Raw genomic sequence first — 25,304 nt, forward strand, 5'->3', positions numbered from 1 at the left:
CGTTTCTGAGCTGGGCCATGCCAGACAGAGTAAGATAAGGACACTGCAGTTGAAAGGAATGGCAGTGTTGGTAGTGTTCATATAACTTCAAATGTTCTTATCAAGGAAATAGGAGTTGAGCAATTATTTTCTTTAAAAAAAGAATAAAGCAAATGAGATTACTATTTTAAAATTTTCCTTTTCATTCTTCCTCAAAACAAACCAAAACAGCTGTTTACTGTAACAGCTAACAGAAACTACCAGTCTAACTGAACAGTATTTAATTCTATCTTTCAGAGAAAAATAAGGCAGTGAATAGTGAGTATGTATTCCCAATTCATGATGTAAAACCAACAACTAAAAACCTTAAAAATTAATGAAAACCTTAACTAGAACTTATCTGTCCATTCTTACAATCTAATGAGCTTTAGAAATGTTACTTACTGTAAACTAAAGACATAGCTCTCAACAATGAAGTGGTTTTAAGAAAATTGAAAGAGTGTTAAATGACTAAAAATAAAATAACTCTTGCTTTCTGGGTCTTCCTTTTAGCAAAACTTCTAAAAACTAAATTTAAAAGACCACCTTCTTTCAGATAAGAGATTAAAATAAGTATTTTTAAATCAGTCTAATGTCTATTATCAGAAAAAGATCTTAGAATAAAATGCCCAAATTTTCCTTTTTTTTTTTTTTTTTAGCCCAAATTTCCTTAATGGCTAAATACAGTTAAATAACTGGCTCTATGGTTCACTTCAGCAGTTGGTAATTACAAAAATCAGAAGCAGGCCAAATGCCTATCAAAAAAGACGTATCTATACAGGAATACCAGGCAGCAATCAAGAAGACCGCGGCAAATATGGCTAATATGGAAAGATAGCTAAAACATTAAGACATGCTGAAACACAAAGCTGTAAAAACACAAGCTAAAAACAGTATATTAGTATAATATGACTATTTTAAAAATCAGTCCCAGAAATATGCAAAGAAAAACATGGTAGATTATACCAAACCATTTTCAGAAGCTCCTGTGCAGGGAGGGATTTCATTTTCTTATGTCAAATAGTTCTGCAAATTTTTTGTAACAAACTTCCTTGTTATGTTTCTATCTCTAATTAGTTCCTTCTTTCCTTATTTTATTTCCTTCATTGTGATACTTTCACTTATCTAGGCAACAAGTCCAAGTACCAAGAAAGTTATTAAATACAGAAACATGTGCCTTGAAGCTGAACTACTGAGTTCTAATCTGGTTTTCTACATGGTAATAATGTAAGTTTGGGCAGTCAAAACATCCCTGAACTATATATAGTTTGCTGAATTCTCTAGTATTAGCTCCAAATACAAAAGACCAAACCCTAGCTTACCTCATATAATCAGGAGACTATAACAAGAATCCATGCTCTTATGGCATCTCAAAACATTATCTATCATGTGAGTGTGTCCTTTAAAACTATGCAGTTTGAAGATAATGTTATAAGTATTATCCATTCTTATGGAGTATGTGTGAGTTTTTTAAGACAGGAAGAAAGAATACATCACATAGTTTTAAAATATTAATACCATAATGGGTCGTTAAACCAGTGATGTTTCTCAAATTTTATTTTACCAGTTCTGGGACAAAAGGCTAAAGTTGGTAGACTGTCACCTGCCTCTATATTCTCTTACCTCTCAAAGATAATGCCTCAAAGAAAAGGCAATCACATGGAACAGAGAAAGAGAAGCCATTATTGCTGGCTGATTCTAGTTCTAAGGCAGTGAAAGTTAAAAATGAACTTGGAAAAACTGTGCTAGAGAACAAGGACATGCTCAAAAACCAATGCAGCATGTCAAAAGGACACAGAGGGATCCGGATCTCTTCAAGGGATCATCCCAATCCCTGGCACAATGTGAGTATCCAAAGAATAATTGAAATGGCCTGTAAACACTGCATAAGTAAACTCTCAGTCACTAAATTAGTGATAATTTTTTTAAAAAAATAGAGTAACAAAAAAGGGAAAAACTTACTAGCCAATTTTGAAAGGAAATGCTGCACAAACTTTAACTACTAGCATTAAAACAAAATACAAGCTTTACCCTGCCCATCTTTTTCTTTCCTCTTTAAATGACATTAACTTTTTGAAGCGATCATGCCAGTTGCCTTACAGAATACCACATATTCTATACTTGTTTTTTGTTTCCTGATGTTGCTTAAGTCCTCCCACGAAGTCCTGTATTTCTGTAACAGGAAGTTAAATGTAAACATTGATTATACTCATTTTTGATAAACAGACTTCATAATGATATATTGAATTTCATACTGCATCGCACCAGGAAGCACATAGTATCATATCAGGCTGTTGCACTTGTGATGAAAACTTAAAGGTGGCAACCTCCAGATCTTCCAGAGCAACCTCCAGATCTTAAGTATCTGTAGGTGGGTACTTCAGCAACTTGAGTAAATTTTTACCTGACTGACCCACTAATGATCCTTCCCTGAATCACTCATTTCATCAGAGGTTTCAAAATATTGATTCACCACACCCCCATTTTATCATTCCATTTGTATTTATTAGCTGGTATTCTTCTGTAAAAGATACTTTTCCCTTTCAACTAGAAATGAAACTTTGTTCCTCTTACAAAGGCAGGGCAGAGCTAATATATTTGGAGACAGCTGTAAAAGTGAATTCGAGAGAAAATAAAATAATTATTATGAATTTTGTTAGGTGTGATAACAGTACTAGGGTTGTTTACACAGGAGGATGTTTGACTATTCTTGGTCATAGGAGATGTGTGCCAAAGTTTTCATAGTTTAAGAGCTGGATGTCTGCAACTGATTTTCAGATAATTTCCCAAAAATATACATACATGGAAAAAGCAAATATGACAAAATGTTAGTAATTGTTGACCCTATGGGTATTTGCTGTATTATAATGGGTGTTGTACTATTCCCTTGATTTTACTAGACATGGAAGATTTCTATGATAAACAGTCAGAAAAATATATAATCACCTTTAGCCTACTACTTAATTACAATATGGAAAGAACCACAATTCTCACTTCATTTGAAAAATATTTACTGAACAGCTACCACATGCAAGTACTACATTTAGTAAATAAGACAGTACCTAACCTCAAGGACTCCAAATAACACAAAATAATATATATTTCAGCATTTAATTATAACAGTGATGAGTATAATCAAGCAGAGGCAGAAAGTGTTATAATAGAGGCTTGATAAATTGAGAGGTAAAGAAAGCCTTCTATTCAGGAAGTGACCTCTTAGTCATCCTTAATTCTTTTATTGTTATCTCCATCTTACTCTCCCAACCCATTTCCAATCTGTCCCAAATCCCTGTGCTCTACATTTTAAAATATCCGTAATTCATCCACTTAGCACCTCCATTATCACCACTTTGGTTAACGCCTACATGCATCCTTAACTGGATCACCAAAACAGACTCTTAACAGGTCTCCTGCTTCTACTCTTACCAAAGACTATTTTCAACAAAACAGCAGAAGTGATACTTTTAAAGGTTACGTTAAATAACATCACTCCTTTGCCCCAGACCCAGCAAAAGCTTTACATGATCTGCCTTTGCCTTACCTTTGACCTCATCTCTCACCACTCTTTCCTGTACTCACTCTGCTCCAGCCACACTGGTCCTCTTGTTATTTCTCGTAAATTCCAGCCTTATGTCTTAGAGTCTGCACTCTACTTAGAGGAACTGGTTGTTCCTCTAAATAGCTGCATCAACTTCCAACTTGTACAAATATCACATTTTCAATAAAATACCCTACTAAAAAGTGCAAAGTACCCTGCAATGTACTTTGTGAAAATGCAAAGGAATCGGACATTCCTGATACCCTCACTCTATTCTCTTTTTTTCTTCTCATATCACTTATCACCTTCTAACATACTAGATAATTGATTAATTTATTGTTTATTACCTGCATTGCCACTAGCATGTAAGTAAGCTCCATGAGGACAGGGAACTTTGCTTCTATTCAAGCTCCTTGTTCAAGGCATGATATATAATAGGTGATCAATATTTGCTGAAAAACTGACATTTAAGATAAAAGGCTAAAAGTGAGCTGGAGATGGCAAGAGACAACTTCCTACGCAGAGGAATTATTACATGGGGGCCCTGAGCTACAAGGAACCAGTAGCCAAAGAATGAAAGACTTCTAAAAAATGAGTGGAAAACAGGCAGTGGTCAAGTAATTTACAACTTCTGAGTCTCATTAGGGATCTCCCACTTTATTATGAAAGAAATGAAAAGCCAATGAAGGGTAATGACATGATATGCATTTTATAAAAATAATCTTCAAAAGGGACAAGTTTGAATGCAGATAGGTTGATTAAGGGGACCATTAGAATAATCTAGGCAAAAAACGAGGGTGGTTTAGACTGGAGTGCCAAGAATGGAGACACAGTAAAATGCTGATTCATGTGAAATTTTGCAAACTGCAGTATGGATTACACGTGTAAATGTGAAAAGCAAAATTAAAAGTTTTTAACAAATAATAAAGTAGGACAACTTTATGACTTTGGAGCTGAAAACCATTTTAATAGGCACAAAGAGCATTAACCATAAGATATACTGAAAAGATATCATTTGGAAAAGCATGCCCCAGAGTGGGAAAAAATGTATGTTATTCATATATCCAACAAAGGAACCATATCTAGATAGAGAGACCTCCTAAAATCAGTAAGATGAAAGACAATCCAAAAAAAAAAAAAAAAAAAAAGACAAGAAACTTAAGTAGACCATTCACAAAAGATAGCAAAATGAACAATAAACATATGAAAAGGGGTTTGTTAATCTTGTTAATGATAGGGAAAATGCAAATACCCATATGAAGTATGACTACACACCTACCAAAATGGTTAAAATTATTAATAAAAAGACTGACAATAACAAGTGTTGGCAAATAATGTGAAGCAACTGAAACTTGCACATACTGGCGGTAATTACAAAAAACAGGCATAATCACTTTGCAAAAGTGTTGTCATTATGTCCAAAACTAAACATATGCGCATCATTTTCACGACTGGGTATATAAACAGAAATGCATACACAGGTACACCAAAAAATATACACACAGTTCTGCTATAACATTTTGAAAATGCAAATTTGTTCCAATGCAATGATGTGTTAGGGAACAATATTAGCATAACACAAATTTCATGTTTGTTTATGCTCAATCTTGTCCATGAGAAACACTAGGTGAGAACAGAAAATTGCACCCAGATCAAATGAACCACACAGAAATACACAAAATACACACATTTCAGCCTTCAGCTTTTCCTAAATGTTATGATTCATATCCATCCACACCTGTTGTGTTAACAACTGTTCATCGAATTTCAGGTAAATCCCTGGGCCAGCACTGCACAGTAACTCACAGGCTGCAACCCTGACACACACTCCCACAGCAAATAAGATTTATTTTCAAGATAAAATGCCATCTTTATTATAGTACTTATGTACTCCTTAACCATTTAACATGTGTGAAACTGTGCTACTATTTTTATTAGGATCTTATCTTTTTTTTTTATATATGTCACCCACCAAGTTTTAAGCTTGGAGTCCCCAACTCTACATAAGCCTTGTGGTTTTTTTTTTTTTTAATTTTTTTTTTAACATTTATTTATTTTTGAGACAGAAAGAGACAGAGCATGAACAGGGGAGGGGCAGAGAGAGAGGGAGACACAGAATCTGGAACAGGCTCCAGGCTCTGAGCTGTCAGCACAGAGCCCGACGTGGGGCTCGAACTCACGGACCGTGAGATCATGACCTGAGCCGAAGTCGAATGCGTAACCGACCGAGCCACCCAGGCTCCCCAAGCCTTGTGGTTTTTATTGCACAACTTTGCACAGTGTAGTGATTGTTAAGAATGTATATGTTGTGCTATAACAGAACTGACTGTAAAAGAATGTTCAAAGCAGCACTAACCCAAAACTGGAAACAATACAAATACCCATCAATAGAATGGATAAATATACTGTAGTGTATCATACAATGGAATATTACACAGCACAGAGAATGAAAAAACTTCCACTTATGGATGAAATTATCAAATATAAGAAAAAAGAAGCTAGACACAAGAAAATATATACCATACACAATCTGTTAATAAATAGTTTTAGAAATGCAAAACTCATCTATGGTGATAGAAATCAGGATGGTCCTTTGAAAAAGAGGATATAGGTAGGGACTAGGAAAGGTACAAGGGAGATTTTTGGGGTACAGGTATATCTTTTTTTTTTTTTTAATTTTTTTTTTCAACGTTTATTTATTTTTGGGACAGAGAGAGACAGAGCATGAACGGGGGAGGGGCAGAGAGAGAGGGAGACACAGAATCGGAAACAGGCTCCAGGCTCTGAGCCATCAGCCCAGAGCCTGACACGGGGCTCGAACTCATGGACTGCGAGATCATGACCTGGCTGAAGTCGGACGCTTAACCGACTGCGCCACCCAGGCGCCCCTTTTAAAGGAAGTATCTTTAACAAGAGATGTAATGTACATACCAGAAAATTCACCAAATTTTAAAATGTACAATTTACTGGTTTTTAGTAAATTCAGAGTTGTACAACCATCATCGCTACGTAATTCTGGAACCCCATTAGCAGTCATTCCATTTTCTTTTTCTTGACCTAGTGTACTGACAATGCAGTAATTCATCAAGCTACACATTTGTGATTTGTGCACTTTTATGTACAAATACTACCCACTACTTCAGTAATTTAAGTCAATGCTTAGAGGACTTCAGATTAAACCTAGCAGACTGATTTTATAACTCTACAATCTCCTAAAATTCTACTTAAAGCAGATGGATTATTTTAAAGCATTAAATCAAAAGATCAAAGAGAAGGTAAAAAAAAAGTTATCTTCCCTACTCCACTCAGTTAATTTCTTTCTGAAATGAACTCAGAAGGGCTGAAACAGGGCTTGGAGATAGCAGGGATAACTGAAAACAAATACATTACTGAAAACAGACTAAGTGTGTATTCTTCCAGATATACCTAACTTCTACGGTTTTTTTTTACAGTCATACTATACCTCCTGATATGCATACTATATACCTGATATGCAATCATTTAATAACATATAGATATATAAGCTATATTTTCATGCCTGCTATTTTATATTGCAGTAAGTGGCTGTAACATTACATGTTTATTCAATTTCCTTTTTTTAAATTACTTGTTAAAGTAATCTCTACACCCAATGTGGGGCTCAAATTCACCACCCTGAGATTAAGAGTTGGATGCTCTACTGACTGAGCCAGCCAGGCACCCCTATCCAGTTTCTTACTGATAATCATTTAGATTGTTTCCCTGTGGATTTTTATTAATATTACAAATAGTACTGCAATGAACATGCATATATATATATATATATCTGAATATATATTAATAATTTGTGTGAGTACATCTATAACATATGCTAAACCAAAGAATATGAATACTGTTCTTTCAGAAAGGTTGCACAACTGTACCTCCTACCCACAGTATAAGAGTTTCTGTTTCCTCACATTTAATTAATCTTTGACAATCAAACTAGTTAAAAAACACTTTATTAATTTGATATGCATGTTTTCAAAGTGAGGTTGAGCATCTCTTCATAGGCTTATTGGGGCACGTGTATTTCTTTTTCTCTAAACAATCCATTAACATCCTTTGGTCACTTTTCTATTGAATGTTGACGTTTTTCTTAATGATCTTTAAGAGGTTTTTTGAGTTGAGAAGGTTGGAACTTAGTCCTTTTTCATAAGTGTGGCAAGTTTTCCCCCAGCATATCCTTTCAGCATCTCAATTGTTTAATGCATCTTTCAAGATATAGAAGTTCTACAACCAAAGTTCAAACAATCAAACTTTGTGAGGTCCACAAAGAAATTCTACAAAGTCAGCATTCTTAACTTTTTCTTTTTTCTGGATTTTGTTTGTTGCCATGCTTAGGAAAGTTCTTCATAACCAAAAATCATTAAAATGTTATGGTTTCATTCTTTTTTTAAACCTTTGAATCTTTGATCTGCTTGCAATGTATTGTCAAAAACAGAACTGGCATAGACTGAATGTTTGTGTCCCAACTACCCCCACCCACACACATACAAAATTCATACACTGAAATCCTCAACTCCAATGTGATGGTATTAGGATGTGGAGCCTTTGGGATGTGATTAGGCCATGAGCAAGGAACCTTTATGAATGGAATTAGTGTCCTTATAGAAGAGATTCCAGTGAGCTCCCTCACCCCTTCCTCAATGTGAGGACACAGTGAGAAGATGGTAAACTATGAACCAGGAAGTAAGCTTTCACTAGACTACTGAATCTACTGGTGACTTGATCTTGAACTTTCCAGCTTCCATAACTGTGAGAAATAAATTTGTGTTGTTTATAAAACACCCAATCTGTGGTATTCTGTTACAGCAACTCAAAAGGACTAAAACAGGATACTGCATCCTTTTCTGTTGGAACTTCTCATTAAATCAGGCAATTGCTCCTACTCTTGCATCCTGCTTCCTTTCAAATACTCTTCCTTACCATCTCTAAAATTCACTCTTATCTTAAAACAGATTTGTTTTCATAAAAATGACACATGCTCACTATTTTTAAAAAGTAATGGAGAAAAGTACTAAAAATAAAAAAATCCCCATCACCCAGAAACTATCATTAATATTAAGCAAACATTATTCCAAACAACTCACTAGGTATACGTTCAAAGTAGGGGACATACATACCAAATAGAAAAAAGCTCTAAGACAATAGGATACTATTGTCACTTTAAAAATGTCACTTTAAAAATAAACAGTATTATCATTTTACTACATCAGAAGAAACAAAGTTACAAGGGCACAAATTAACTGACAAATGAGGATTTGTCAAGTTAGAGCAGTTACCAACTGTAAAAACAACAAAAAGGACAAGAAAGAAAAATGAAAGAAAATGTCTTTACAAGACAAAGATTTTCACTTTAAGAGAGTAAGAGAAGCATGCCCTGGAAACTGCTCAATCTCAAATACTTTTTGCAAAAAAACAAAAAACAAACCCTCTTTATGATAATCCTACAAAAGCGAACATAAAGTAAAAGAGACAAGATTGTGTTGCATGCAATTTTGTCACAAAAGCACGATCTTACTTTTTAATCCAAGAATTAGTGAACAAGTGCAATAACCAAAATTTTGTACAAGACAAAGTATTTTCATAATTTTCATATTATGTTTCAAGTTATAGTCAAATAAAAACTTTCTCTACATTTGTTTTAATTTGGATCAGTGGATTCTCTTCAACTACAAAACAAGTAAGGTGAATTAAATGATCTAAGTCTCTTTTCAGTCCTAAACATGCCTCAAAGAGTCTCAAGAGATCACGTCAAAGGTCACTTAGCCAAGTTTTCTATCCAAATTAAGCATAAATAGATGCGGAACAGGGGAAAATACTTTCCTTCTCTTATAGCACTCTCAAAAAAAGTAGAAATTAAATTTCTAAATATCCCAGGCATTTAAAAAAAAACCCTTATGACTGCCATCCATCAGTGTGTTTCAAAACTATTTACATTTTCAGACTAACATCCATCAGGATATTCTGTCTTCTGCAAAAAGAGTACTTCCCTTTAACCAAACTTAGCTCACTCAAATTTGACACAGATTTTCCCCTTTTTAAAACAATCTAGGAGGGATGAACACACCTCCATATTCCCGTTACTAAGTCTATTCATGAACGGATATAAATTTCAAGCACAGTAGAGCATTTTCCATGTGCCAAGCCCTAAGCAACATTTTTAATCATATTCACTTCTCATCCATCTTCCTAACCAATAAGATCTGTCATATATAGTCAGAAAGTTCTTATTCTTCTGTTCTATTCTCCTGTTAACATGTCCATAATATACTTGTCAAGAGATGCAGAAACACCAGCACCACACACAGCATTTCTAGGTAGCAGTGCCTCATTTCATAAAAGTTGAAATTTTCCAGTACTATTTTTTTTTTTTTTAAGATTTTTAAGTAATCTCGGGGCACCTGGATGGCTCAGTCGGTTAAGTGTCTGACTTCGGCTCAAGTCATGATCTCATAGTTCTTGAGATCAACCCCAGAGTCCGGCTCTGTGCTGACAGCTCAGAGCCTGGAGCCTCCTTCAGATTCTCTGTCTCCCTCTCTATCTGCCCCTCCCCCTCTTGTGCTTGGTTTCTCTCTCTGTCTCTGTCTCTCTTAAAAAATAAACGAACCTTAAAAAAATATTCAAAAAATCTATTTGGGATGGATCATAAGTACAAATGACACATCAACAAAAAGGAATGGAAACTGAAATGATCCAAGAGAAAGTGACAAAAAAAAAAAAAAAAGTATGCACAGATAACACTAGAATCTCTCCCTAATCAGAGAGAAACACATTAAATTCAGGCCAGGATTAGTAAAAAGAACTCTGAATTGGATGTTAAGAGGTCTGAAATCCAAGGGTAGACTTGCCCAAACTAGCTGAATAGGCTGGGTCAAGTCATTCATTTTCTTCTGGATCTCAGTTTCCTAATCTTTAAAATAAAAAAAGAGGGATCAGATGTGCTCCCTCTTCTAAAATTTTACAATTCTATGTGACTTAATATAAAAAGGAAAACTTGGAAACTGTCTACTTCATTACCAAAGGGCTGTCTTGTTGCTGCCCACCACTACTTTTCCTTGATATATTACTAACCAAAGAGAGGCTGATTCAATTTTCCAGATACTTCTCTAATACAAACTAGAAGGAACTAGAATCAAATTCAGTCAGACAACCACTTTCAAATGACCGTTTCTCAGATAGAAGGCTCATTACAAAATGCTTCATATCTCTGTTCTAACTCCACCAGCAATAGTGTATCATAACAAAAAAAAGAATATTACTAGTTTTTAAAACTTTAATAGACAGTTTTAACTACAGAAAAATGCAGAAACCAATGCTGACCTTAAGATTTACTGATTAGTCTTTTTTTTTTTTTAACATTTATTTTTGAGAGAGAGGAGAGAGCACGCACAAGCAGGACAGGGCTAGAAAGAGGGAGACAGATCTGAAGCAGGTTCCACTCAGTTAATGCAGAGCCCGACAGTGGCTTGAACTCATGAACCATAAGATCGTGACCTGAGCCAAAATCAAGAGTTGGCTGCTCAACTGACTGAGCCACCCAGGTGTCCCTACTGATTAGTCTTTAATCTTTACTTAGTCTTTACTAAGTTTTAATAATCTTTAAGCCAAATAAAACAGAATATTTGGAGTAAATGTAGCAACTAAACTGCCCAGGACTACAAAACTATATTCTATGTCTCAAAAAGAAAAAAAAAAATATCAGAGCAAAACCATCTTTCCAAAGTATGATTTTACTGAGGTCTCTCATGCAAAGTATTCTTTTAATAGTCTAAAGCAAGTATTTCAGACCTCAAACCATTCACAGCATTTTAAGAAAAGGCACCAGAGATTCTGAGCTTTTCTCTTCAAAAATATTTGTAATCCTATGATACTTCCACATAATATCCATTTTAATTAAATGAAAAAACAAAATAAATAAAGTGAAAAACTTAGCAGCCCCAATAAATTGATTACTGAAAAACAGCTTCAAGAATTTTTTTTTTTTTATCTTACCTCTACACTAGGGCTAAGGCTGCTTGGCAGTGTTTCTGAAGTCACAGTAGTGCTTGGAAGGCTGGAAATTTCCCAAGTATTCACAGGCTGTATTGGTTCAGACTGCTTTGAACGATCTATACATTTTGGATTATCCAGTAAGGTCACTTCATAAAATTCTTGAATATCTAGGGGTAAAGAAAGGAAAAAAAAATTCAGAAGTATTTTGATTGTCTAATTAAACTATGCATTGCTAAAACAATATAACTCAAAACCAAAACTTTTACTCCAGATAAGTAAAATAAGTCCAATCTTCCAATGCACTTAAACAGGGAGCAGTGCCTGGGTGGCTCAGTCAGTTAAGCAGTTAAGCATCTGACTTCAGCTCACATCATTATCTCTTGGCTTTTGAGACCGAGCCCTGCATCAGGCTCTCTTCTGTCAGCACAGAGCCTACTTTGGATCCTCTGTCCCCCTCTCTCTCTCTGCCCTTCTCTGCTTGCACTGTCTCTCTCAAAATAAACTTACAACAACAAAAAAAGTGAATATTTTCTCATTTTATTATGTCACAGTCACATCAGAACTTGCAGGACATAGTGTAAAAGTTGCAGGCTCTTTACAATTCAAAGTCAATGCTGAGTTCAAATCTCTATTCCACCACAAATCAGCTACCTGTTTAGGCAAGTTACTTAACCTCTGATAACTTACTTATTATGAATTGTTATAAGGACTGAGTGTCATATATAGTGCACAATGGCACATAATAGGCTCCTAACCAACAGTAGCTAATATCATTACTGTGAATTTTGTCTTTTTCTTAAAAGTTTATTTGAGAGAAAGAAAGAGTCCATGCACACGAGCGTGTGCACACGAGTAGGGAAGGGACAGAAAGAATACTAAGCAGGCGCCACATTCCAACCTGAGCTCGATGTGGGGCTCAATCTCACAACTGTGAGCTCACAACCTGAGCTGAAATCAAGAGTTGGATGCTTAACCAACTGAGCCATTCAGGTTCCCCTGTTTCGGTAAATTTTGTAAGACATGAGTCATTACTGATATTTTATCTTTGTACCATCAGTATCTCCTCAATATAAACCCCTCACGTGGTTTTTCACACCAAAGTAAACAAAAAAAGTAAATAGTAAATTAAATACTGTACATTTTAGAATCAATCAGACATATGACAAACTCTTTTTTTTTTTTTAATTTTTTTTTTCAACGTTTATTTATTTTTGGGACAGAGAGAGACAGAGCATGAACAGGGGAGGGGCAGAGAGAGAGGGAGACACAGAATCGGAAACAGGCTCCAGGCTCTGAGCCATCAGCCCAGAGCCTGACGCGGGGCTCGAACTCCCGGACCGCGAGATCGTGACCTGGCTGAAGTCGGACGCCTAACCGACTGTGCCACCCAGGCGCTCCTCTTTAATTTTTTTAAATGTTTATTTATTTTTGAGAGACACAGTGTGAGTAGGGGACGGGCAGAGAGAAAAAGACACAGAATCTGAAGCAGGCTCCAGTCTCTGAGATGTCAGCACAGAGCCCAACATGGGGCTTTAACTCAGGAACTGCGAGATCATGACCTGAGCCGAATGAAGTTGGACACCCAACCAACTGAGCCACCCAGGCGCCCCAGACATATGACAAAACTCTTTAAAAAACCCATACATTTACTTAAAGTAGCACAGGATAATTTAAAAGATCAAGCTACTTTGCTACCAGCTGGAATTATTATAAACTTAGTATATTAACAATGATTATTCATGCCATTCAAAAGCTCTGAGTGTTAGTCATATGTTTAAATTCACCACTATTATATTCTTTATTCACTTAATGGCATACTTTGAGTTGATTCTTTTTTTTAATGTTTATTTTTGAGAGAGAGAGCGAGAGCGAGAGCGAGCAAGGGAGGGGCAGAGAGAAAGGGAGACATAGAAACCGAAGTAGGCTCCAGGCTCTGAGCCATCAGCACAGAGCCCTGTGTGGGGCTTGAACTCACGAACAGTGAGATCATGACCTGAGCCGAAGTCAGATACTTAACCAACTGAACTACTCGGGCAGCCCTGAGTTGATTTCTTAATGGGGAGAAAGTATCATTTAACAGCAAAGGTGGGGCATTATCCTGTACAGAATCATGTACAATTACTATAAATAACATTTAGACAGAATAACTTTTACTTATTTCTATGATGAAAAGATTAGTATCTCTTTTAAAAACCAATTTCTGAAGACAGTAGAGACAAAGTAATTCCCTTTTAATAAGGAGTAGCACTGTAGAACTTTCTAAGTAAAGAGCTAATAAAAACTAAGCTCAGCACAGTGAGGTAGTATCAACCTACTTCACAGGGTGTTAAGAATATTACTAGAGAAAATTCTATGTAAAAGCATTTTACAAACGAGTTACTATATAAAATTGCTCATATAGCCATCATGAAAAAATGAACTCAAATTCAGAACATCAGCTACAAAGTGTTCTTACCAAAAATTGTTTAAGCTGAACCTAAATCAAGCCTTCAGAACCAACTTGAGTTCACAGGACATACAGTGGCTGGAGAAACAAGTTAAATGACAACAGAAAAGCAACGGGAAAAAAACAGATCTAGAAGGGGACATTCCATAAGACAACTGGCAGTTTCTTTAGGAAGTCAATGTCATGAAAAGGAAACTGTTTGAAAGCGAGAATTTTTTTTTTTTTTTTTTGGTAGAAAGGAAACAAAAAAGACGCAGCTATCAACTGCAATGTCTGAGGCTTGACTCGGCGGGGGGGGGGGGGGGGGGGGGGAGGAGGGAGGAGGGTATAAAAGACATTGTGACAATTAGGGAAATTTAAATAGGACTATTTTTCAGAAAATATTACAGATTTTTTTTTTGTAGAAGACATATATATGAGTATTATACATTTATGTCGATATTTCTATATATGTAAGAAATACATATTTTATATAAGTAGGAGATATATATCTACAGAACTATAAAGAGAGAGGGAGAGGTAGCTCCTATTAAAAAAAAAATATGCCAGAGCTCCTAATACAATTATGCCCAACAGCACTAAATGAGTGTTGAGTAATTGGATGATTACCAATCTCAAGAAAAGTAGCCCCCCCAAAAAAAGAAAAGTAGCCCATTATCATTATGTAAAATTATTATATTTTCCATTATTGTAAGTCAAGTTTGAAATCTTAACTTTCTGTGACCTTTTATTCTACACTTAACAGAAATACTGTTGTGTTACCCTTCAATAACATCTCTGACAAATATCTAGATCAGTGCTGTCCAAAAGAACTTTCAAAACATTCTACATCTGCCACTATATGGTAGCCACTAGCTACATATGACTATTGAGCACTTAAAATGTGACTTGTGTAAATGAGGGACTAAATTTATAATTTCATTTATGTTTAATTAAATAACTACATGCAGCTAGTGATTATCATACAGGACAACAGAGATCTAGACTACTATAACTTTGAGTAGCATTTTACTATCTAGAAAGATCATAGAATAAAATGTTCCCTATGTGGATTTTCCAAAAGTTCACTCACATCCTGTCAATTAAAATGCCTCATCTATTAAAAAGTCCTTTCTAATTTGCTGTATCTGAGCTCTTACGGACTGGAAATCAAATATTCGTATTATTTTAACTACATCAGGCTTAAGACAAAATAAGCTGAGTAAACACCTATTAGAATGGCTATTATCAATAAAACAGAAAATAGCAAGTATTGATGAAGATGTAGATAAGTTAAACCCTTGTCCATTATTGGTAGAAATATAAAATGATGTAGCCATTGTGGAAAACCATACAGTGGTATCTCAAAATATTAAAACATAGAATCACCATTTGATCCAGCATTAGATCCTGGGCACTTATGCAAAACAACTGAAACAGGTATTCGTACATCACTGATTCGTCATCAGTGATGACAGCAGCATTATTCATAGCATCCAAAAGGTGAAAACAACCCATATGTTCATCAAGAGATAAAGGATTACAAAACAGAACGTGGTATATACAAACAATGTAATATTATTCAATTTTTTTTTAAGTTTTTTTTTCAACGTTTTTTTATTTATTTTTGGGAGAGAGAGAGACAGAGCATGAATGGGGGAGGGGCAGAGAGAGAGGGAGACACAGAATGGGAAACAGGCTCCAGGCTCTGAGCCATCAGCCCAGAGCCCAACGCAGGGCTCGAACTCACGGACCGCGAGATCGTGACCTGGCTGAAGTCGGACGCTTAACCGACTGCACCACCCAGGCGCCCCAATATTATTCAATTTTTAAAAGGAATACAATTCTGATACATCCTACAACATGGATGGATGGATTTTGAAGACATTATGTTAAGTGAAATAAGCCAGACACAAGAAGACAAATATTGTATGACTCCACTTATATGAGGTAGCTAGAATAGTCAAAATCATAGAGACAGAAACAACAGTTGTTACCAGGGACTGGGGTAAGGAAGGAATGGGGAGTTATTGTTTTAATGGGTACAGAGTTTCAGTTTGGGATGATGAAAAGGTTCAGGAGATAGAGGGGTGATGGTCACAAAACAATGTGAATGTACTTAATGCCTTCAATTGTACACTTAAAAAATGGTAAATTTTGTTTTGTATATTTTATCACAAAAAATTAAGCTAAGAGAGATTCTAGGAGAGCTTAAATGAGTCAAGTGCATGGAATTTCATATGTAAGTTTTACACTATTTAAATATCTTTGTTTCATACTGAGGTCAGGAAAACTGATACTGCCAGACTGTTACCAGATTATTATCTATCCCCAGCTTAAAAAGAGATTCGTTACCACACTTGGCAAACCAAAACCATATGCAAAAGTACTGAAATATTTCTGTTAACACATGTATAGTGTGGTGACATTTTTGGTATGACAGTTTGTCAGTTATTATCACTTTCCTTTAAAATATATAAATATATATACACACACATCTTTAATTTTGACCCATATCCCATCTTGACTAACATTCCACACATTTTATTTCATTTGTCCACCACACTTCCTCATCTTGAAGGTATCTCAAGACTATAAAGATCAGCAACAAAGTAACACTTCTTCAGAAAATGTTTATCTATTACAATTTGTTCAGTTGTATCAATAAAAATTTTTCAAAGGTATGCCTGATCAAAAAGGGCACTCTGGAAAAACTGGACACAGGCTGAGCTTTTCTTATTAAGTCCGAAGTACTTATTATTTCCCATGCTATCAGCAGTCCCTGTTCTTTATAAGCTACATTTTATGTCAGAAAATAATTATAACACTTATCATAACTATAAAGATTTAGCAAAGAAAAAGATTATCACTGTGACAAGAAAAATATTTTTACAATAACATTCTAAGACTCAAAACATTACTTTCTACTTTTTCTTTAGAAACATCTAACCTGGGGAGTATAACACTGAGTTCCACAAGATATCTAGCCTAAAGTAAAGCAGAAGTTACTACTATAAGTAGAAGTCAAATATAACAAAAACAAATTCTAGTATAATCCCAATCTTTCCTACTTCTTGAAAATGTTTAACATGCTAAAATCTGACATTCCAAGTTATTCTCAAAAAACCAACTTCATGAAAATAAATAAAGGCATTCAATCAATGAATACTAATGGAGTGAATATGTTTTAGGAGAGAAAAGAATTGAAAGATGAGGTATAATAATAATGTCTTTGAGAGATGGAGAAAACTGAGGAAAAATATGTAACACTTAAAAATCATATAACACCATCTTAAAACAGGTAGATTTAAGAAAGTAAATCTCTACAGGCGCCTGGATGGCTCAGTTGGTTAAGCAGCCGACTTTGGCTCAGGTCATGATCTCACGGTTCGTGAGTTTGAGCCCCACATCAGGCTCTGTGCTGAGAGCTCAGAGGCTGAAGCCTGCTTCCGATTCTGTGTGTGTGTCTCTCTCTCTCTGCCCCTCCCCCACTTGTTCTCTCTCTCTCAAAAGAAATGAATAAACATTAAAATTTTTTTAAATAGGTAGACTTCTATAAAAATGTGATGGCTATATTTTAAGGTGCTACAAAATCTTACACACATATTTATTTTAAATTTCTATTACTACCCATGTATTAACATTTTTGAAAATTAAGTTAACCAGCTTTTTGACAATGAAAAATTCTTTTTCAATTCTGGTTCATATAAATCATTTATATGTTCCCATGCCAATAATATTCAATGCCAATAATCAGGGCTACGCATAATTATATCAAAATGTACAGACTATGAAAACATGTAATCACAGCAAAATAATGCTTCAGTAGTCCCATCTCAATACTATTTAATGAGAAATTGCCAAATTTACTATCACATGTAAAATGACAGAGTCCTTCAATAAACCTATGCAAACAATTCACTTGAGTCAACTCTAATCTTCAATCTTTCGTATGAAAGTATATAGAAAATGGGAGAATATAGTAGTCAAAATGATTGCCATTTAACAAATAAGAGTAATTCCATACTCATCTGAAAATCCATATAGCTCACCCAGATGTACACCAGACACATAATTAAAATGACTAATTACATTTTTATTTACTACCCTGAAAAAACTTATTTCCTTTTAAAAATAATGATGCACTAAAGCAAGCAAGAACACAAAAAAATGCAGGAATACTAAAACATACATTAGAGAAAACTACCCTTGAGTCATTTCACAATTAGAAACATTAATTTTGTTGAGCCTACTGGATCAGTCATAACACAGTCTATTTCTATTTGCCATTTATAGTCTATCAAGTGCCTTCTGTTTTGAACTAAACTGGGTCCCCACAAGTCCAGTTCCTGAACAAAGATCTAAATTACAAGGTAACAAAGCTAAAAACTTACCATATATAAATTAGAAATATAGAAACAATTGAACAATCGAAAATTTCAAGAGAATTAAAAATTCTAAATTAAACTTGGGCACATACAACTAGTCCAACAGAACAGAGAAGAATCATTTCTATCACCAAAAAATATATATTTTCAGGAAGTCTCTAAGATCACACATTTCAGAACTCTCTAAATTTAAGTAAAACATTTTCATTTGTCTTTGTTACTTTCTTGCAGAATTCAAAGTTTGCAAAACAGGAATAAGGAAAAGTACAAAATTCCAGAAGCACCCACAAAGGAGTGTGAGGAAAATGTTCTCTAGCTTTTAGTTACCACTTTTATCATCCCAAACAGAAATACTTACAAACTCTCAAACTAAAGAAACAAAGATCAGAGTAGAAGTCTAAGTAGTCAAGAACCTATAATAATTTAACATAGCATTGGCAACATCTCTAATCTATGAAAATACCTTATTTCATGGAAAAAATATTTTTAAAAAGACCTTAACAGATACCTCTGCAAAGCAAATATACAGATGGCAAATAAGCATATGAAAAGATGGTCCACATATGTCATCAGGGAAATGAACATTAAAATACCAATGAGATCCCACCATACACCCATTAGAATGGCCAAAATAGAGAACACTGACAATACCAAATGCTAACAAGGATATGGGACAATAAGAACTCTCAGTCATTGCTGGTGGGAATGCAAAATGATACAGCCACTTTGGAAAACAGTTTGGTGGTTTCCTACAAAACTAAACATAATCCTACTATACAATCCAGCAATCATGGTCCTTGGTATTTACCCAAATGAGATGAAAATTTATGTCCATACAAAAACCTGCACACAGATGTTTATAACAGCTTTATTCACAATTGCCAAAACTTAGAAGCAACCAAGATATCATTCAATAGGTGAAAACATAAACTGAATACATCCAATGGAATATTATTCAGCACTTAAAAACAAAAAAAGTTATCAACCCATAAAAAGATGTAGAGGAACCTTAAATATATGCTGTGTGATTCCAACCATACAACATTCTTGAAAAGGCAGAACTAATGGAGACACTAAAAAGATCAGTGATTGCCAGGGTTGCAAGTGGGAAAGAGATGAATAAGCAGAATACACAGAATTGTTAGGGCAGTAAACGATACTGTTCGATATTATAATGGTGAATACATCTCATTATACATTTGCCCCAACTACAGAATGTACAATACCAAGAATGAACACTAAGGTAAACTATGGACGTTGGGGGATAATGATGTGCCCATGTTAAGTCTGTTAATTGTAATAAATGTGCCATTCTGGTAGGGCATGTTGATAATGAGGAAAGCTATATATCTGTGGACGCAGGAGGTATACAAGTAATCTCCGTATGTTCCTCTCAATTTTGCTGTGAACTCTAATAAAACTGTTCTAAAAAATAGTCTTTAAAAAATAAAAGAAAATATGAGCTACCATGCCATGAAAAGACATTGAGAAAACTTAAATGCATATTGCTAAGGGAAAGAAGCCAAACTGAAAAGGCTACATACTTATGGTTCCACCTATATGACATTCTGGAAAAGGCAAAAAACTATGGAGATAGTAAAAAGAGCAGCAGTTGCCAGGGACTTAAAGGGAGGAAGAAGGGATGAACATGTATAGCACAAGACATTTTCAGGGTAGTGAAACTATTCTGTATGATACTGTAACAGTGGATGCATGTGTCAGAACAACAAATATGTATGTCAAGTTTACCAGCGTATAACACAAAGAGTGAACCCCAATGTAAACTATGGACTATAGTAACACTGGCTTACCAACTACAACACTAATGCAAGATGTTAATGAAAAGAAATGGAAGGAAGAGTGGTAATGAGGATATAGGAACTGTACTTTTCACTCAATTTTCCTGTAAAACCTAAAACTGCTAAAAAAAAAAATTAAAGTCTAATAATTTTTTTTTATAATTTTTTTTTATGTTTATTTTTGAGATAGAAACAGAGCGTGAATGGGGGAGGGGCAGGGAGAGAGAGACACAGAATCTGAAACAGGCTCCAGGCTCTGAGCTGTCAGCACAGAGCCTGACGCAGGGCTCGAACCCACCAACCGTGAGATCATGACCTGAGATGAAGTCGGACGCTTAACCGACTGAGCCACCCAGGCGCCCCTAAAGTCTAATAATTTTTAAAAATGTACAAGGAGTATAAAAATAACATTTTATATTTTATAAAACAATTTTATATTTTAAAAAACAATCTCACTTTATTTCAAAATAATTTCCAAATGTATTAAAGATTTAAATGTGATGCTACGGGAACGTGTGGGTGGATCAGTCAGTTAAGCGTGTGACTTTAGCTCAGGTCATTACCTCACAGTTGGGGAGCTTGAGCCCCACGTCAGGCTGTGTGCTGAGAGCTCGGAGCCTGGAGCGTGCTTAGGATTCTGTGTCTCCCTCTCTCTTTCTGCCCCTCCCCAGCTGTGTTCTCTCTCTCAATAATAAATAAACTTTAAAAAGTTATTTAAAAAAAATTTGTTTACAATTTTTTTAATGTTTATTTATTTTTGAAGGAGAGAAATACAGAGCATGAGCGGGGGAGGGGCAGAGAGACAGGGAGACACAGAATCCAAAGCAGGCTCCAGGCTCTGAGCTGTCAGCACAGAGCCCGATGTGGGGCTCTAACTTATGAGCCATGAGATCATTACCTAAGCCAAAGTCAGACGCTTAACTGACTGAGCCACCCAGGTGCCCCAAACTAATTCTGTTTAAAAAATAGAGATGGTATTAAAGATTCTGAATACAGGAAACGTTTTTATAATCTTGGGAATAGGGAAGCTTTTCTAAGCATGATACCAAGGGCAGAAAGCACAAAGAATATTGATGAATCTAAATACAGGTTTTCTTAAAAATCAAAGTTTAAAAACAAATGACAAACAAGGAAAGCTATTTGAAACTTACATAGCAGACAAAGTTGATATTCCTAATGTAGATGTTACACCTAACGATTTTATACTTCTAAGAGAAAAGGGGGGGGGAAAGGTGGTAGGAGAGGCAGATGACATGAACAAATAATTCACAAAAGAAATTAAAATGAATGATGTAAGAAAATTCTTACATTGGGGGTACCTGGTAGCTCAGTCGTTTGAGCATTCAACTTCGGCTCAGGCCATGATCTCACGGTTCATGAATTCTAGCCCCACATCAGGCTCCTGCTGTCAGTGCAGAGCCTGCTTCAGATCCTCTGTTCCCCTCTCTCTCTACCCCTCCCCTGGTTGGTCTCACATGCTCTCTCTCAAAAATAAACATTAAAAAAAAATTCATACATCACTGAAAATTCTTATATCGTTGGTTATTTCTTTAACCAAAGAAATCTATAATAAAATATCAAAATGACTAAAAGTATATTCCACCTATCAGAGTAGAAAATATTAAAAAGATGGATAATACCTGTATTGTTTAAGATATAGTGAATTAGTTGTTATTCCACATACTACCTAAAAAATTAAATTGAATATAACCGTTTTAAAACATCAAAAGCCTTTTTAAAATGCAAATCCCTTTTACCAAGCAATTCATTTCTAGGAATTTACCCAAAGGATATAATAAATGATGTAGAACAAAGAGACATATACAAATACAATGTTGTTTGTAATACAGAAAAGTTATATACTTAAGTGCTTCTAGGAAATCATTAATAAAACTATAGTAAATCTATACAATGTAAACAAAGTAATTAAAGACAATACAAACCTACTGATATGGAAAGATATCCAATGAGAAATTTTGAGATGAAAACAGTTAATATGTATATACACACTACATACACTTAAGCAAATCTAACTTCAGCACCTCCCTTCACCAAAAAGGACAATTCTACCTATTAGTCCACCCAATAAGTCGTTGCACATAAAAAGTGAGAGGGAGAAGACTGTTCCCTCAGGTAGTCTCCGTTTTCATATGCCTCTAATAATGTAAACATCTCTATATCTCACTGCACTCAGCCTGATTCTAGAATTATGTGCTTTTGTACAAGAGATCACTCAAACACAAGCCAACTACTATGCCTGTTGCCTGACTGAAGAAACAATGATTTCTTTCCACTAGAGAAAAAAACAACCATATTGCAGTTAATGAGAGACAGTGTTAAATTCCAGAAGGATTTTCACGGGTAATTTTAATCTGATGCAATTTTTCACTTTACACAGAGATTATAAATCTCCATTCGCATCGTAGGAAACAACTGTTTTAGTTGTGTAGAGAGTTTGTTTTACAAAATCAAATTATGTATAAATACATAAAGAATAACATTCTAGAAGGATATTCACCCTATGGAAGGAGGTTACCTTTGGTGTGAGATTTTTCTTGACAACATTTTATATAAAGTACAATTAGGTGATCTTAAATGCTTTACATGGAATATGCATTATTTTTTATAATAAATTCCATTTTGGAGAGTTAGGCAACTAGAAAGCTGAAAACATTGCAATATAACCCAGCCATTTCAGAGGGAAAAAATTCTATCAGTTAATTGACTAAAAGCAAGTACAACGTTTTCACAAACTAAAATATGCAATAGTCAAGTCTACTCGAGAATACTGTGCTTCTTCTAGACCTATGTACATTAAAACCATTTTGATCCCCAAAAAGAATATCGTATAAAACTTTAAACTATGTATTACAATTTGTGTTTTGCACATTAGAAACAGGAAAATGTCAAGCCAATGTCCAAACATAAGTTATTTCAATATTTTAAGTACCATTTGACTAACAGTCATAGGGTATTTTCACACACATATTCCTTAAAATGAGGTAAGTATCAAAAGGAACCAGAACTTCTCAGAGAAATGGCTGATTCCAAGGCTGGGCAAGATACCTACAAGATGAATCTGGAATACCTTGTTAGGCCAAAAAAATGAGAAAGTACTCAAAATAATAGGGGCATGTGATAAGGACATAAAAGCAAGCTTGAGAGAGTTCTCACCAAATGAATCAGAAACAATCTGAGCACCAAAATCATTAAGGATGATAATAAATATCAACGATTAAAAGAAAAATGATACAGGGGCGCTTGGATGGCTCAGTCGGTTAAGCGTCCGACTTTGGCTCAGGTCATGATCTCAGGGTTCATGAGTTCGAGCCCCACATTGGGCTCTGTGCTGACAGCCCAGAACCTGGAGCCTGCTTTGGATTTGTCTCCCTCTTTCTCTGCCCCTCCCCCACTCACACTCTGTCTCTCAAAAATAAATAAACACTAAAACAATTTTTTTAAATGATACATATATAGATAGATAAATGGGAGAGGAGGGTTCTTACAGTAAAATGCCAAGCGTTAATTAGAAAACATAGAAGAGTGCCACTGTTATAAAACTTCCATTTTTCAATTGTCATTTTCAACATAGTAAAAGGTTCAGGCAAGCATCATCAATGGATACTAAGTCTAGGTGGAAATTTTGCTAAAAAACAAGACATACACATGGTGTTGAAGTGTCACCCCCACATACTGCTTATAAACAAGGAAAAAACACTATGGAGTAGAGAAATCAAACACCTTAATTGGTTAACAACATCGATGAAGGAAAGGTATCTTGTACCTCTGAATGTACAGAACCCTAGGGAATACATAACCTGAATCTAATCACAAGCAAACACCAGAGAAACCCAAAATTAGAAAACTTATATAAAAAAATAAAAGAAATGGGGAACTGTATCCTTCAAAAATGCCAATGTCATTAAAGACCAAGCTATGGAAATGTGCCCAGACCAAAGAGATATGACAAATGAAATACCTGGTCCTAGACTTGATAGTATACTGGAAAAATAATTTAGAAAAGAAAAAATTTAGTGGGAAAAACTTGACCCTACATAGATGAAACTGCTTAGACCAGAAGAAATATTTACAGATGCTTTTACAGCCCTGTGATTACAAGGTTTCTGAAGAGAATTCAACCAGATTCAACATAATCAAAGCACTGCTTCAGAGCAGTCGTAGGCAAAACTATTAGCATATAAATAATAATCCAATTCAATCAAAACCATCAACTGAAAAATTAATAAAAATTTCCTCCAATTCTATAAAGTTTTAGCCAATAAAATGATCCACGGCCTGTAATAAATGTTTTCCTTTCTCAAACCTAGCTTGCAAAGTCACACAAATGAAGTTAGTAACAAACTAAAGTACAGTAACCCTGGGACCAGTAAGAAACAAAAAATCTAAGAAATTTTGACATTTTACCATCATAGCTAGAAGTTCACAAACCTTGATTACTAAATACACTTTCCAAAATGTGTAAACTCCGTAATTATAAACATCATTCCATCATAAATATTCTCCTTCAAAGTAAAAACTTAAAAATAAAACCACTGAACCTACAGACCAACATCTATGTTTACCACGCTTGTTGTTAGTGTTCTTTCTCACATTAAAATATTCAACTTAAGATAACATCCTAATAACTGAAAGTGAGGAGCAGCTCTGGATTCAGATGGAGTTCAGATTCTGGCTCCACAATTTAGTATCTGAAGGTCCCTGAACAAGATCTGTAATCTCTCAGTGCCTACTTTTCTAATCTATAAAATGATATAAAATGACACAATCACCTCATAGATGAATATACGCTTCATAGGATTATAACAAATAAGACACTTGCATCACACACAGAAAGTACTCGATGAAATGTCAGCTATTATTACTTTTTACATATACTTAAAAAAGAGTCATAATCTCATACCCATTAGGATGGCTACTATCAAAAAAACTGAAAATACCAAGTGTTGGCAAGAATATGGAGAAACTGGGACCCTTGTGCACTGTCGGTGGGACTGCAAAATAATGCAACTGCTATGGAAGGCAGTATGATATCCTCAAAAAATTAAAAATATAAATACCATATGATCCTATAATCCAACTTCTGGGTATCCCAAAAATGG

General features: G+C 35.0%; 1 protein-coding gene across 25 annotated transcripts in view; it reads right to left on the bottom strand.

Moving 5' to 3' along the window:
• DLG1 (discs large MAGUK scaffold protein 1) overlaps positions 1-25,304 on the bottom strand; it is a 273,518-nt gene that overhangs the window by 241,481 nt on the left and 6,733 nt on the right. For all 25 annotated transcript variants that reach the window (XM_019839943.3, XM_019839942.2, XM_011285885.4 and 22 more), the window contains exon 4: positions 11,573-11,739. In XM_019839943.3, the coding sequence (XP_019695502.2) occupies positions 11,573-11,739 (167 nt within the window). The remainder of the gene's footprint in view (positions 1-11,572; positions 11,740-25,304) is intronic.

This window comes from Felis catus, chromosome C2 (assembly GCF_018350175.1).
Source record: "Felis catus isolate Fca126 chromosome C2, F.catus_Fca126_mat1.0, whole genome shotgun sequence".
NCBI classification, from domain to species: Eukaryota; Metazoa; Chordata; class Mammalia; order Carnivora; family Felidae; genus Felis; species Felis catus.